This window comes from Phaethon aethereus, assembly GCF_964289735.1.
Source record: "Phaethon aethereus genome assembly, chromosome: Z".
In the NCBI taxonomy this organism is placed as follows: Eukaryota; Metazoa; Chordata; class Aves; order Phaethontiformes; family Phaethontidae; genus Phaethon; species Phaethon aethereus.
In genome coordinates this window covers 16308122-16322748 of record NC_138577.1, presented here as the reverse complement: position 1 = coordinate 16322748, position 14627 = coordinate 16308122, and the positions used below count along the sequence as shown (strand labels likewise).

At 41.6% G+C, this 14627-nt stretch overlaps 1 protein-coding gene across 1 annotated transcript in view; it reads left to right on the top strand.

Moving 5' to 3' along the window:
• The window catches only part of RICTOR (RPTOR independent companion of MTOR complex 2), a gene marked incomplete at both ends in the record, with an annotated part of 89265 nt that overhangs the window by 65498 nt on the left and 9140 nt on the right, over positions 1 to 14627 (top strand). Inside the window, 9 exons of the mRNA XM_082013123.1 lie at positions 3173 to 3337; positions 3784 to 3860; positions 3978 to 4056; positions 4906 to 5015; positions 8154 to 8241; positions 9663 to 9755; positions 10662 to 10768; positions 11434 to 11663; positions 12427 to 13456. Coding sequence (XP_081869249.1) covers positions 3173 to 3337; positions 3784 to 3860; positions 3978 to 4056; positions 4906 to 5015; positions 8154 to 8241; positions 9663 to 9755; positions 10662 to 10768; positions 11434 to 11663; positions 12427 to 13456 — 1979 coding nt within the window. The remainder of the gene's footprint in view (positions 1 to 3172; positions 3338 to 3783; positions 3861 to 3977; positions 4057 to 4905; positions 5016 to 8153; positions 8242 to 9662; positions 9756 to 10661; positions 10769 to 11433; positions 11664 to 12426; positions 13457 to 14627) is intronic.

Genomic DNA, 14627 nt, shown 5'->3' with positions numbered 1-14627 from the left:
GGTTTCAAATTATTGTGTTACACTGTAGGATTAACAGCTAGATCAAGTGATCATAGATTCATAGGATCCTTGCGTTAGAAGGGACCTTATAAGGTCACCTAGTCCAACTCCCCTGCAGTCAGCAGGGACATCTTCAACTAGATCAGGTTGCTCAGAGCCCCAAGCAACCTGACCTGGAATGTTTCCAGGGATGGGGCATCTACCACCTCTCTGGACAACCTGTGCCAGTTTCACCATCCTCATTGTCAAAAATATCTTTCTTGGATTTAGTCTTAAATCTACTCTCTTTAGTTTAAAGCCATTACCCCTTGTCCTATCACAAAAGCCTGTCCCCATCTTTCTTATAAGCCCTCTTTAAGGACTGGAAGGCTGCAATAAGGTCTCCCTGGAGCCTTCTCTTCTCCAGCCTGAACAACCCCAACTCTCTCAGCCTGTGCTCAGAGGAGAGGTGTTCCACTGACCATTGTTGTGGCCCTCCTCTGGGCCCGCTCCAACAGGTCTGTGTCTTTCCTGTGCTGAGAGCTCCACAGCTGGATGCGGGACTCCAGGTGGGGTTTCAGCAGAGTGGAGCAGAGGGGCAGAATCTCCTCCCTCGACCTGCTGGCCACGCTGCTTTGGATGCAGCCCAGGATACGGTTGTCCTGTTGGTCTATGAGCATGCACTGCTGACTCGTGTCCAGCTTTTCGTCCACCAGTACCCCCAAGTCCTCCTCGGCAGAGCTGCTCTCAGTCACTTGATCCTGCAGTCTGTATTGATGGTGGGGGTTGCCCCACCCATGTACAGGACCTTGCACTTGGCCTTGTGAGGTTCACACAGGCCCACTTCTCAAGTTTGTCCAGGTTCCTCTGGATGGCATCTCATTCCTCAGGCATGTCAGCCACACCACTCAGCTTGGTGCTGTCTGCAAACTTGCTGAGGGTGCACTTGATCCCACTGTCGATGTCATTGATGAAGATCCTAAAGAGTACTGGTCCCAGTATGGATCCCTGAGGGACATTACTCATCACTGATCTCCATCTGGATGTTGAGCTGTTGACCTCTACCCTCTGGATGTGACCATCCAATCAATTCCTCATCTACCCAACAGTCCACCCATCAAATCCATCTCCCTCCAATTTAGAAAGAAGGATATTGTGGGAGAAGGATTTCTGCCTTACAGAAGTCCAGACAAACTTCTGTAGCTCTTCCCTTGTCCACTGATGTGGTCACTCCATCATAGAAGGCCACTAGGTTGGTCAGGCAGGACTTGCACTTGGTGAAGCCATGCTGGCTGTCTCGAATCACCTCCCTGTCCTCCATGTGCCTTAGCATAGCTTCTAGAAGGATCTATTCCATGATCTTCCTAGGCACAGAGGTGAGGCTGACACGTCGGTAGTTCCCAAGGTTCTCCCTGCTACCCTTTATTAAAAATGGGTGCAGTGTTACCCTTTTTTCCGTTTCCAGGGCTTCACCTGACTGCCAGGACTTTTCAAATACCATGGAGAGTGACTGGGCAACTACATAAGCCAATTCCCTCAGGGCTCTGGGATGCATCTCGTCAGGTCCCATAGACTTGTGCATGTTCAGATTCCTCAGGTGATCTCGAAGCCGATCTCCTGTACAGCAGGAGGGACTTTGCTCCTCTTATTCCATCTTGCAGGCCATCCCCTTAAGAGGTGTGGGAAGAGAGACCACCAGTGAAGACTGAGGCAAAGAAGTCAATGAGTACCTCAGCCTTCTCATCTGTTGCCAGTCTGCCTGTCTTGCTCAGCACAGGGGTTACACTTTCTTTGACTTTCCTTTTCTGGCTGACATACCTGTAGAAGCCCTTCTTATTATTCTTTGCATCCCTTGCCAAGTTCAGCTCCAGCTGTGCCTTGGCCTTCCTGACTTCGTCCCTACAAACCGGGCAGCGTCCCTGTACTCTTCCTGGGATACCTGTCCCTGCTTCCACTGCCTGTGCATTTCCTTCTTGCCCTTGAGTTTGCCCAGCAGGTCTCCAGTCAGCCATGCTGGGCTCCTGCCTTCCTTTCCCAATTTCTTACACTTGGGGATGAAGAGCTCTTGTGCTCTATGGAAAGTGTCCTTAAAGATCTGCCAGCTCTGTTCTGCTCCCTTGTCCCTGAGGGTAGTTTCCCAGGGGGTCCTATTGACCTGAAGCCCTGAAGAGCTTAAAGTTTGCTTTTGCAAAATTCAGTGTCCTGACTTCACTCCTCACCTGCCCCACACCCCTCAGGACTGTGAACACCACCAGTGTATGATCACTGCAGCCCAGGCTGCCTCTGGATTTGCTGCATGCCAATCTTGATGTCACCAGTTAGCTCCCATGCATTGGTGACAGGCAGCTCCAGTATGGCATCCCCTCTGGTAGGGCTGTCTATTGCCTGGCATAGGAAGTTATTCTCCATGTACTCCAGGAGTCTCCTGGATTGCCTACAGCTCCCTGTGTCACTTTTCCAGCAGGTGTTGGGGTGGTTGAAGCTCCCCAGCAGGATGAGAGAGTGTGAGTATGATGGCTTCTGTAGCTGGAGTAAGAAGGCTTCATCAACAGACTCTCCTTGACCTCCTCCCAAGGTTCCGTTTGTTGAGTCGTTCTCTGATTCTTACCCATAAGCTTTTGACCTGCTCATGGGTATTCTTCAGAGACAGCTCTTAACACTCTGTCTGTTTCTTGACATAGAAGGCAACCCCTCTGCCCGCCCTTCCTTGCTTGTCCCTTCTGAACAGCCTGTAGCCATCGATAGCTGCACTCTTGCCCTTGGTGAAGCCATGCTGGCTGTCTCAAGTCCCCTCCCTGTCCTCCATATGCATTAGCATAGCTTCTAGGAGGATCTGTTCCATGATTTTCCTAGGCACAGAGGGGAGAGGTTGGTAGTTCCCAGGGAACTACCAATTTATAAGGTATTTTTCCTGCTAATCCTGGTGACTTTGGTGCCATCACAGTGAATGACTAATTTTTAAGGGCAATCCAAGGAGACTTGCAGTGACCAGATTGCTTGTGATCTGAGACTCCAAATTTTCCATTTGATAAGATAGAAACTAGCTTTCTAATAGACTGTAGTTTTAATACATAAGTTGCTTAACATAGCTACTTGCTGTAAAATACAGTAATTGAAATGTATTTTTTAAATTGATAAATCGTAAACTACTATTTTTCTTCTATTCAAAAAAGTATTTTCCTTACTTTTGCAGAGCTGCAGGTTGTATGCAACAAAACACTTACGAGTATTACTGAGAGCAAATGTAGAGTTCTTCAGCAACTGGGGGATTGAGTTACTGGTGACCCAGTTACACGATAAAAACAAAACTATTTCTTCTGAGGCACTTGATATTCTAGATGAGGCATGTGAAGACAAGGTGAGAATCCTTTCCCTTTTCAGTTGTTTTGGTGTGCTAATGTGTAAGCTGTTCCCCAACTGCTCCCCCAGGAGGAAAGTAAAAGTATGTAAGAAGCTACTGATCATTTCTTGATTGTCATTAATGGAATTCATAATAGTTTATAGCCACCCTTGCTGAAAATACTGCAGTATTAATGACAATACAATGGAGACTTCTGGATCATGCTGACTTTTAAATATGAATTCAGACTAACCCACCTATCTTGATCATACTTTTTGTGAAGTAACATATATTTAATGGCAGAAGGTATCTAAAGTGCATAATATTAGGATGAAATTAGTGCTGCTTAATAGTTCCTTTTGTGAAAAATGTGTTGCTTCATTGCTGGCAGGTTGTTGTAATTGCTTTAGTTTTCAGAATTATGTAATGCTCAGATATGCTTTACGCATTTGTAATTATTTTAGGCCAATCTTCATGCCCTTATCCAAATGAAACCAGCTCTTTCTCATCTTGGAGACAAGGGTTTGCTTCTGCTCCTAAGGTAAATGTTGAATATGCTTTTTGACTTTACACTGTGAAAACAAACAAATGTTTGTTTTTATTCAAATTACATGACTTGTTTTAAGTGGACTACTAACCGTGTGGTGTTACTTTACAGATTTCTGTCTATCCCAAAGGGATTTTCATATCTAAATGAAAGAGGTTATGTAACAAAACAAATGGAAAAGTGGCAAAAGGTACTGTTACAAATAAAAAGTATGCTTGATGTTAGAAGGAAGAAGGGTGTGAATATGCAGGTTTAGAAGATCAAAAATTCTTAAATATTGCATATTCATATACATGCATTGCTAATGGAAACACATTTATTGCCTCAGTGACTTAGATTTTGCTGAAAAAGGTTGACATGGACTTAGAGTTCCATACTTCTCTGTACATGCATGCTTTTGGTTTACCCAGGCTTTTTATGTAGTTTTGATATTTCAGCAAATATGTCAGGAGTGTGTAAAAATGACTTTCTAAAATAGTTTTTCTGTAATGTCTTATCTAGAGAAGTGTGTAAGGGAATACTACTTTTCAAGATACCTGTTACCTCTAGTTGTTGCTAATTAAAGTTGAATCTAGAACTCATAAAGCTAGAATTAGCTTATGCTGTTAGGAAGGAGATAGGAATACTAGACCATTAAGAAAAATGCATCATTGTCATGACCAGAATAGTACTCTTCATATGTTGTTTTGCTTTCATAATTGATTATAAGTGCTTGGTCTCATTCCTGTTAGCAATTTCTTGGTTAACTTTTAAGCTGTCACTTACTGAAATGAGCAGTTGTCTGTTGATATTATTTGGGGTAAAGTCAGCTGTGAAGTATTTCTTTCTTTTTTAAAAAATTCACTGAAATATGGAATCAATTGTTCGCTCTGTAAACTCATTGTATGTATGAAGTACAGTGATTTGGGGGGGCCCACTTTCAGATCATAAAGAAATTCAGCCTTCCTTAAGAGGCATTTCAATTATTCTTTCCTTATGAAGTACCATACTATAAAAAACACTAAATGTATCATGTCAACCTTTGTCTGTCGTCTTTTAGGAATATAACTTAAAGTATGTTGAATTGATTGAAGAACAACTCAATGAAGCACTTACTACATACCGCAAACCTGTTGATGGTGATAACTATGTTCGTCGGAGCAACCAAAGGTAAATTTGGGAAGAAGTGTCTTTGCATGTAAGCTGATGGGACTGACCAAGAGAGCTTTAAACTAGAATCAATGGGGTAAGGTGATACCAACAGGATTGCAGTGAGTAAGCCATGGGTTGGCATGGCATCGCCTGAAGGTGGCAATGCTAGTGCAAACATTTATGCTCCTCCTGGATGCACGGAATGTTCAGGAGCGTATCTGAAATCCTTGTACACCAACGCATGCAATATGAAGAACAAATGGGATGAACTGAAAGCATTGCTTTGCTCCCAGAACTACAATATCATTGGTATTGGTGTGACTTGGTGGAATGAGTCCCATGATTGGAGTGCTGGGATGGAAGGCTACCAGCTGTTCAGGAGGTATGAGCAGGGAAGGCGAAGTGGATGTGTCATGCTCTGTGTAACGGACAGGCTTGATTTTTACAATCCTTACAGTTAGTGATGGTGTGCTTAGGAGCCTCTGGGTGAGGATTAGGGGATAGAAAACAAAGGAGATACTGTAATGGGTGTCTGCTACCAATAGCCCAGCCAGGATGTTAGCACTGATAAGTCATTCTGTAGGCAACTGGGAGAAATTTCGGGGTCGGGAGCCCTTGTCTTTATGGGAGATTTCAATTTCCAAGACATTAGCTGGGAATATCATAGTGCTGTGACGAGCAGGTCTTGGAAATTCTTGACATTTGTAAGAGATAATTTCTTGTCACAAGGACTTGGTCAGCTAACTAAGAAAGATGCCATCCTAGACTTGCTATTTGTGAATAGAGAAGGACTTGTGGGAGATGTCATGGTACATGGTTGTCTTGGACACAGTCATCATGAAATGGTTCAGTTTAGAATTTTCAGTGCAATGAGGAAAAAAGAACATCAGGAGTTGCTACCCTGGACTTAAGGAGAGCAAACTTTAAGTTCCCCAGGAACTATTTAGCAGAGAACCCTGGGAATTTGTTTTTGAGATCTCAGGAGTGCTGGTCAGTTTTTAAGAACCACCTTTTAGAAGCACAGGTGCAGGCAGTCCTGTTTTGTCTTAAGTCAAGCAAGTGGGGCAGACCAGCTTGGCTGAACAGGTAACTTCTCATGGAGCTCAGGATGAAAAACAGCTTGTATGATCTCTGGAAGTGAGGCCAGGCTTCACAGGAAGATTACAGAGCTGTGGTTTGTACAGGGAGGGAGAAGGCACAAATGGCCAAAGCTCAATTGGAATTGAAAGTGGCCGGTGTTGTGTCAGATAACAAGGATGGCTTTGAGTATGTTATGAGCAAGAGGGGGTCTAAAGAAAATACGGGACTGATACCTGCTGAAGATGGTCATCTGACTGATAAGATGAAGAAAAAGTGAAGGCATTCAGTGCTTTTTTTGGTCTCAGTCTTTAACAATACTAACAGACCTTGGGCTACCCAGTCCCCTGAGTCGGAGGACCACAAGCATGGCAACAGTGACTTCCATTTGTGGACATTGAAGTTTTAAGGGACAAGCTGTATCAGTGAAAGTTCGCAAGTCCATGTGGCCGTTGGGATTCATCCCAGGGTACTGAAGGAACTAGCGGTTGTTATGGCAGGACCCCTCTCAATCATCTACCAAAGGTCTTGGGAGTTTGGGGAGGTCCCTGCTGACTGGAAGCCAGCCAGTGGTATTCCACTTTCCAGAAAGGGGATGAGGGACCCAGGGATCTACAGACCTGTTAGTCTAACCTCAGTTCCTAGAAAAATTGTGGAGATGATGCTGAGTACTGTTGAAAGGCATTTAAAGAATAATGCACCTATTAGGCACAGTCAGCATGGGTTCACAAAGGGAGAAGCCTGTTGAACTCATGTGATACCCTTCTCTGGATAAGGTCACTCACCTAGTGGATGAAGGGAAGGTGGTGGATGGAGTTTTTCTGGGTTTTTAGTAAGACTTTGGATACTGTCGCTCACAGCACCCTTCTGGACAAGTTGTCAGAAGGGTTCATCATGCACTGTCTGAAGAACTGGCTGAAGGACAGAACTCAAAGGGTTGTAGTGAATGGGGCTCCATGTGGCTGGTGATGAGTCACCAGTGGATTCCTCAGGATTCAGTTCTAGGGCAAGTTCTGCTCAATAGAGTTATCAACGACCTGGATGCAGGATTTGAATGCACCGTTAGCGTGTTTGCTGATGATACCAAACTGGGAGGTGCTGTTGGCTCTCTTGAGGGACGAAGTGCCATGCAGAAGGAGCTGGGTAGAGTGGAGCATTGGGCAATGATTAATGGAGTAAAATTTAGCAAGTCGAAATGCTGGATTCTGCACCCAGAACGGAGTAATGCTGATCACAAGTATAATTTGGGAGAGGAATGGCTGGAGAGCAGCCCTGCAGAAAGGCATCTGGGGGTGTGGGTCGACAGCAGCCTCGACAGAAGTCCGCAGTGTGCCCTGGCAGCCAAGAGGGCAAAAAGCATTCCAGGGTGCATCAAACACGGCATAAGCAGCCGGTCCAAAGAGGTGATTACCCGGCAGCAGTCAGCGTTGGCGCAGCCTCACCTTGAGAGCTGTGTGCAGTCCTGGGCCCCCAGTTTCAGAAGGATGTGAAGGGCCTTGAGTGCATCCAGAGGAGGGCAACACAGCTGGAGAAAGGGCTGGAAGGCATGTCCTATGAGGAGCGGCTAAGGACTTTGGGCTTGTCTAGTTGGGAGAAAAGGAGGCTGAGGGGCGGCCTCATTGCTCTCTGCAGCTTCCTGAGGAGGGGATGTGGGGAGGGAGGTGCTGCTCCCTATTCCCTGGTATCCGGTGACAGGACATGTGGGGATGGGTCAAAGCTGTGCCAGGGGAGGTTTAGACTGGACATTAGGAAGCATTTCTTTATGGAGGGGGTGGCCAAACGTTGGATTGGTTGATTGGTTGATGCCCCAAGCCTGTCAGTTTGTAAGGCATTTGCACAACATCTTTAAAAACATGCGTTAACTTTTGGTCAGCCCTGAATTGGTCAGACACTGGATAAGATAATTGTTGGAGGTCCCTTCCACTGAAATGTTCTTGTTATGTTCTATTCTGTTCTCCAAAAGAATCCTCTTTGTCTGAAAAAACTCAAAAGTAACTTACTGCATTACAGTGAAGTGTAAATTATTTTAAAAGAAATGTCAGAATTGCTGGTAACGCATATGATTTCTCTTTCTGCCAGATTACAGCGACCACATGTCTACCTGCCAGTACACCTTTATGGCCAACTGGTGCACCATAAAACGGGCTGCCATTTATTGGAGTCTCAGGTGAGGATAATAACTTTTTGTAACTTTATAATTTTGAACTTTAATTTACACCTTTATAGTTTTCAAAGATGTATTGGGTCTGGCTGAGATGGCGTTAACTTTTCCCATAGCAGCCCTCCTAGTGCTGTGCTGTGTATTGGTAGCTAGGCAGGTGTTGACAACACACCAGTGTTTTGGCTACTGCTGGGCAGTGCTGGCACAGCATCAGGGCTGCCTCTCCAACATTTCCTGCCCCCCACCAGTAGGCTGGGGGTGGGCAAGATCTCAAGAGGGTACATAGCCAGGACAGCTGACCCAAACTGACGAAAAAGATACCATATGACATCAGCTCAGCAATAAAAGTTAAGAAAAAGGCTGGGGGTGGGGGTCGGAGGGAGAGTGTGGCGTTTTTTATGGTATTTGTCTTCTGGAGCAACCACTACACCTACTGAAGCCCTGCTTCCTGGGAAGTGGCTGGATATTGCCTGCTGATGGGAAGTAGAGAATAAGTCTTTTGCTTTTATTTGCTTCCGCACCTGCCCTTTTGCTTTTGGTTTATTAAACAGTCTATATTGTGACCCACAAGGTTTTTTTCATCTTATTTCTGCTCCAGCCCCATCCAGCTGAGAAGGGGAGTGATAGAGTGGCTTGGTGGGCATGTGACATTCAGACAATGTCAACCCCCCAAAAAGAGAGTACTATAATGCCTTTTAAATATGTTCTAAGAGAGATGGCATTTGAACAGTAATTGTGAAATAAGTTGATTATGAAAGTTTTAAGTTACATGGGGCCAAAAAGTTGTGAAGATGGTCTTTGCCATCTGGTGTCATGTAAAATTCTTTCCTGATACTGAAATATCAAATACCTTGCAACATTTTTCTTAAAATGGCTAGCAAAATCTTAGAATGGAAAGCAACTCACGGATAGAAATAATTTTTCAGTCTGTGTGTGAAGCAAAGTATGCATTGACAAGTAAAACTGTGCCTATCTTTTAATGCATACAAAAGCATGGAGATGAGGGAATAAAATCTTCTTTCTAATCTCCTGAAAAGCTAAGAAAACAAACAGTAAGCCAGTTCATGGTTGCTTAAGTGAATTTGCTTTTAATATTGGCTTGAGAGATGATGTAATGAATTGAATATGATAGTTTAAAAGTTCAAGAGAAAGCTTATTGCAGTGTGTTAATCTGATTAATTAGTTATCTTTATAAAATCTGAATTAACTTGATGCAGTCAGTGGTTACATTAAAATTTTCTACATGCATTACCATTACTTTTAATTTGTGCTTATTTTTCCAGATACTACCACTGTTCGTTTTAGGGTGCGCACATTAAATTAGTGCTCTATCTTTTATTAAACATGAAAAAGAAACTGTTTGACTAAGGAGTCCTTTTCATTTTCAGCTGAGTTTTCGTTTTTTTTTCTTTTGTTTTTCTCTTCAGAGTATTGTTACAGATCTGAGCTACACTGTTCGTTCTCCAATGCTGGATAAGTGGGAAGGAATTAAGCAGCTGAAAGCAGCCCTTTGGGCCTTGGTTAGTAGTAGATTTACAAACTTTTTGCAGTTGTTTGAGTTCTGTTATGACTCTTGATTCTGAAATAACTAAGCAAAATGCTGTAACATCGTTAATTAGCGTTTTTGTCATAAAATGTGTGGGTTTTTTGAAATTGGTATTCTGTACCCTAACTGGTCTTTCAGGTGGAAATGGTTCACTGCACCCTTTTTGTTCAGGCTTTTTTAATAGTCACTTTGTGTTTTTTCTTTTTTAATAAATAAAAAGAACAGGTTGCCACATGTAGCAACAGTAGTAGTATGGAGCCAGTAGTTACAGGTTGCTGTGGTCTGATTTTAATGTATTTCCTGCAGTGGTCCAAAATTTAGTGTTTGTGGAAGAAACTTGTCTGCCACTGTTGATGTGTGTGAATATATATGGTCATGACGCCCCTGGTACTTGGGTAACATGGTGAAAACCTAGTGTCCATGTTTATCCAAGCTACACTTCTAAATTTGCTTTGCCACCTCAACTGTTCATTTGCTGCTTCTCTTACCCAAAGTTTATTTTAGAGCATTAGTCCAACATGACTATTACTGGAAGATACTGTAGGTATGTAATAAAATGCATGTGTAAGAGGAATGTAAAATGAGTAAACTTTATGAGTAAAGATCATACTGCTGACTGTAGTAGAATGGGTAAAATGAGGAATACGTGGTAGTTAACTGTGAGCAGTTTTAGGTATTATACGTAGTGTTCTGAGTCCTTTTTTGGATTTGCATGACTAGGAAATGCCAGAAAGGGTGCTCAAATCTCTCAAGTCTTCTCTTTGAGAAGATATGGCATGAAACTGTACTACCAACTTCACAAAAATGTCAAAAGCTTTACACTGATAGTGCTGAGATCATATCAAAATCAAAACTTATTTGACAAACTCTTTTATTCCAGGGGAATATTGGATCATCAAACTGGGGTCTTAATTTGCTTCAAGAGGAGAATGTAATTCCTGATATAATGACACTTGCCCAGCATTGTGAGGTTCTCTCTGTTAGAGGGTATGTGTATCTGATTTATACATAAAATTTACAGATGGTATTTGCCATAAGTTTTCAAATAGCCTTACCTGATTTACATAAATAGAGTTTTGCACTTACTTGGAAATCATTATTAAAGATCATTGATGACTGAGTATCAAATTCAGTCCTATACAATTGCAGAATTGTATAGGAAGTCTAAGTCTAAAAGAGCATGCAGTAAGCAAATGAAATCTATGAAAAAAGATGCATACTACTTTTCTCCTTTTTTAAAAACAATTAAAATACTTGCTACTTACATTTCTGTTGGAATCAATTTATTATTCCATCATTTTTATTATGTATCTTTCTTGAATCTTTAAAAGCATAATTAGGTGGTCTTTTGCCAAATATTGCTACTGTATTAATGTTCGACTTTTTTTTAAAAGGTACTTTTCTACTTCATGTAATCGGGCTCTTGTAATAATTAGTTTTTATTTTTGAGTAGTGTATTGTTCCCAGATATTTTAGTACATTTTTTAATGTTCCATTCATTTACAAATAAAAATTAACAAAAAGCTACTTGGTAGTTTTGTGAAGTTTCTGCTGATTTTTTTTTAAACTGTTTCCTTTCAAAAGAGAGTAAGTTTAGTTAAATTAGATGCTATTATTGTTGCTCTTTTTTTCTATATATACATTAAATACAGAACCTGTGTCTACGTGCTTGGTCTAATAGCCAGAACTAAACAAGGATGTGACATTTTGAAGCATCACAACTGGGATGCAGTGAGACACAGTCGTAGACAGCTGTGGCCAGTGGTCCCTGATGACATGGAGCAGCTCTGCAATGAACTATCTTCTATACCCAGCACTCTTAGCTTGAACTCTGAGTCTACAAGTTCTAGGCATAACAGTGAAAGTGAATCTGCTCCTTCAAGTAAGTAACAACAACAACAAAACAAATAACCAAAACCCACCACAAAACAGCATTTTGCTGTTCTTCCTAACCTTTTGGCAGGATGAGGTTCAGGCAAATTGTGTAAAGGTGCTATTGCAAGAAAGAGTGTAAGTAGAGGGACAGTTACATGCATTCAGAGAGATGCAGACAAGTGAGAGAAAGAGAATGGTGTCTTAGTTTTACATTTCGTGCATAAGTAAGAAATTTTAGTATCAGTGTAAGTTAACTAGTTTTTATGTCAATTCAGGGCAACTTTCTGTAATACCCTGCAGAAATCTCCATGCTTGTGTATAAAGATACATTTACTTGGATATCCTCAAAGGAATATTCTAGAATATAAATATATGTATTCTGTGTGTATACACACACAGAGTATTGTTGTATTTAAATACTTGTATATTTTGAGTATCTAATACTTCTGCTATTGATATTTAGAATTTAATCAAGAAATATACCATATTTAGGTAGGAGCGCATCAGTTGTAATCCTAGTAACTGGATATTTGCACTGAAATAAGATAGTGTGGCTTTTCCTTTGAAGCAATGAGACCTTCAGCTCAGGTACTCCTCAAGATACTTAATTTAGCCTGCTAAGTTCCACAGAAAAAGGATTAAACTAAAATTGCATTACATAGCATAGTCTTCCACTTTGGCTTCTATAGAATTGCTTACTTTTTCACAATGTACTTCATACACTTTGAAGAAATGTCCATTTTCAGTGACAAAGTCTCGTACAATTTCAGGTATGTTCATCATGGAGGATGACCGGTTTGGTAGTACTTCCACGAGTACATTCTTTCTAGATATTACTGAAGATGCAGAACAAATATTTTATGAGAGACCTGGACCTTCAAAGGACAAGGACCGTAGTCCCTTTCCTTTTTTTTCTTCTAGCAGACTTGTGAAAAATCGCATTCTAAACTCTCTTACTCTACCTAATAAAAAACACAGAAGTAGCAGTGATTCAAAAGGAGGAAAGCTGGCATCATCTGACAGTAAATCAGGGCTCAGGCGAAATCGTACAGTAACAGAACCTTCTAGTACCATAGACTTTCCTGCTGGGGAAGAATTCAACCCTGTTTTCAGAGTTCCTAAAATCCAGACTTTACGATTAGAAACTTCTTTTGTTGGAAGTAAGCACATGGAAGATACTGATAGTACCCCAAGTATTGGAGAAAATGATCTGAAGCTGCCAAAAGGTCTTGGAAATGAAATTCACCGGGAAAACACAAGCAGAGAAAGGCTAATAGGAGATGGTACTACACAAACACATTTCAAGAGTCGTAGCTTAAGTTTTAATACAGATACCACAACAAGTGGCATAAGCTCAATGAGCTCTAGCCCTTCGAGGGAGACTGTAGGTGTGGACACTACAAATGTAGATACTGACTGTGGAAGTTTGAGTACTGTGGTAAGCACAAAAACAGTTAAACCGAGTCACTGTTCAACACCACAGTCTAACCACCTGCCTCTCTCAAAATCCAACTCTGTATCCCTGGTACCACCAGGGTCTTCTCATACACTTCCCCGAAGAGCCCAGTCTCTTAAAGCTCCTTCTCTTGCTACAATAAAAAGTCTTGCTGACTATAACTTTAGCTACACAAGTTCTCGAGATGCCTTCGGCTATGCTACACTAAAACGCTTACAACAGCAGAGGATGCATCCTTCACTGTCTCACTCAGAAGCTCTAGCGTCTCCAGCAAAGGATGTGCTGTTTACTGACACTATTACCATGAAGTCTGGAAGCCTGGATTCTCGTCTAACCCCAAGCTGGTAAGAAATTATTATGTGTTCATTTCTTGCTTCATAGCTATAAGAGATATTAAATAAGAAGAGTACCTTTATAATAATTTTTTTCCAACTTCACCTAAAAGTGAAAGTTGTTGCAGGACAATTCATAACTTCACTGAAAGCAGTATCAATATTAGGAGAATAATACAATAGAATGAGTCTCTAACATGACTAAAAATGCAATTACATAAAATTGTACATGCAGTCAGAGCTGTATTTCAGAAGAAAATTTTCTCTATGTCACTTGGTGAGGTTTTAGGACAGGGACTCCTGCCAATATAGAATCATAGAATAGTTTGAGTCGGAAGGGACCTTCAAAGGTCATGTAGTCCAACCCCTCTGCAATGTTCAACTAGATCAGGTTGCTCAAAGCCCCGTACAATGTGCCCTTGAATGTTTCCAGGGATGGGGCATCTACCACCTCTCTGGGCAACCTGTGCCAGTGTTCCACTGTCCTCATTGTGAAAAATTTCTTCCCTAGATGTAGTCTAAATCTACAATATACTGCTGTTCACTGTGCCATTGAGGCCAGTGGTGAGATACTGATACCACTGATACCGAGTGTGTTTGGCTTATTAGCTACAACAGAGCAAAGATTTTACTCACAGTGTTTATTTTTAGATGGCAGTGTCACCTCTATTTTTGAGTAATATTAGATGTTCTGAAGACTAATTGGATAGTTACATAAGCTGCCTAGCTCATGACATTGATACTGATCCCAGCATCTATAGTCAACTTTCTCTTAAAAGCTCTTCTATCAAATTTTTCCTTTCAAATCAGCTTTTAGCTAGTGCATTGGATTCTCACATTACTATGAAAGGGGAAAAGACATTTTCTATCTCACTTCTTACCTAAACATTGTGTCTTGGATGAGAGAAAGGGGAGAAGCTACCAGTACATTAGTCATCTCCTTACTGTACAGAACAGCAGATGCCCAGTCCCTGAACTGCACTCCGCATACCCAGTTGAGTTTATCTGGTGCCTGTTTATTACAGTACATTTTTTGCCAGAGCAGCATTCATTTGTTGATATTTTCACGTGATTTGCAAAGATGCCATGAAAGATAAGTTTTGTTCCCTTTGTTCAGCTAAGTTAGAACTAGACTGAGTGTGCTGATTAAACTAAGGATAATTCAGTAGTTAAGCTGCATTCT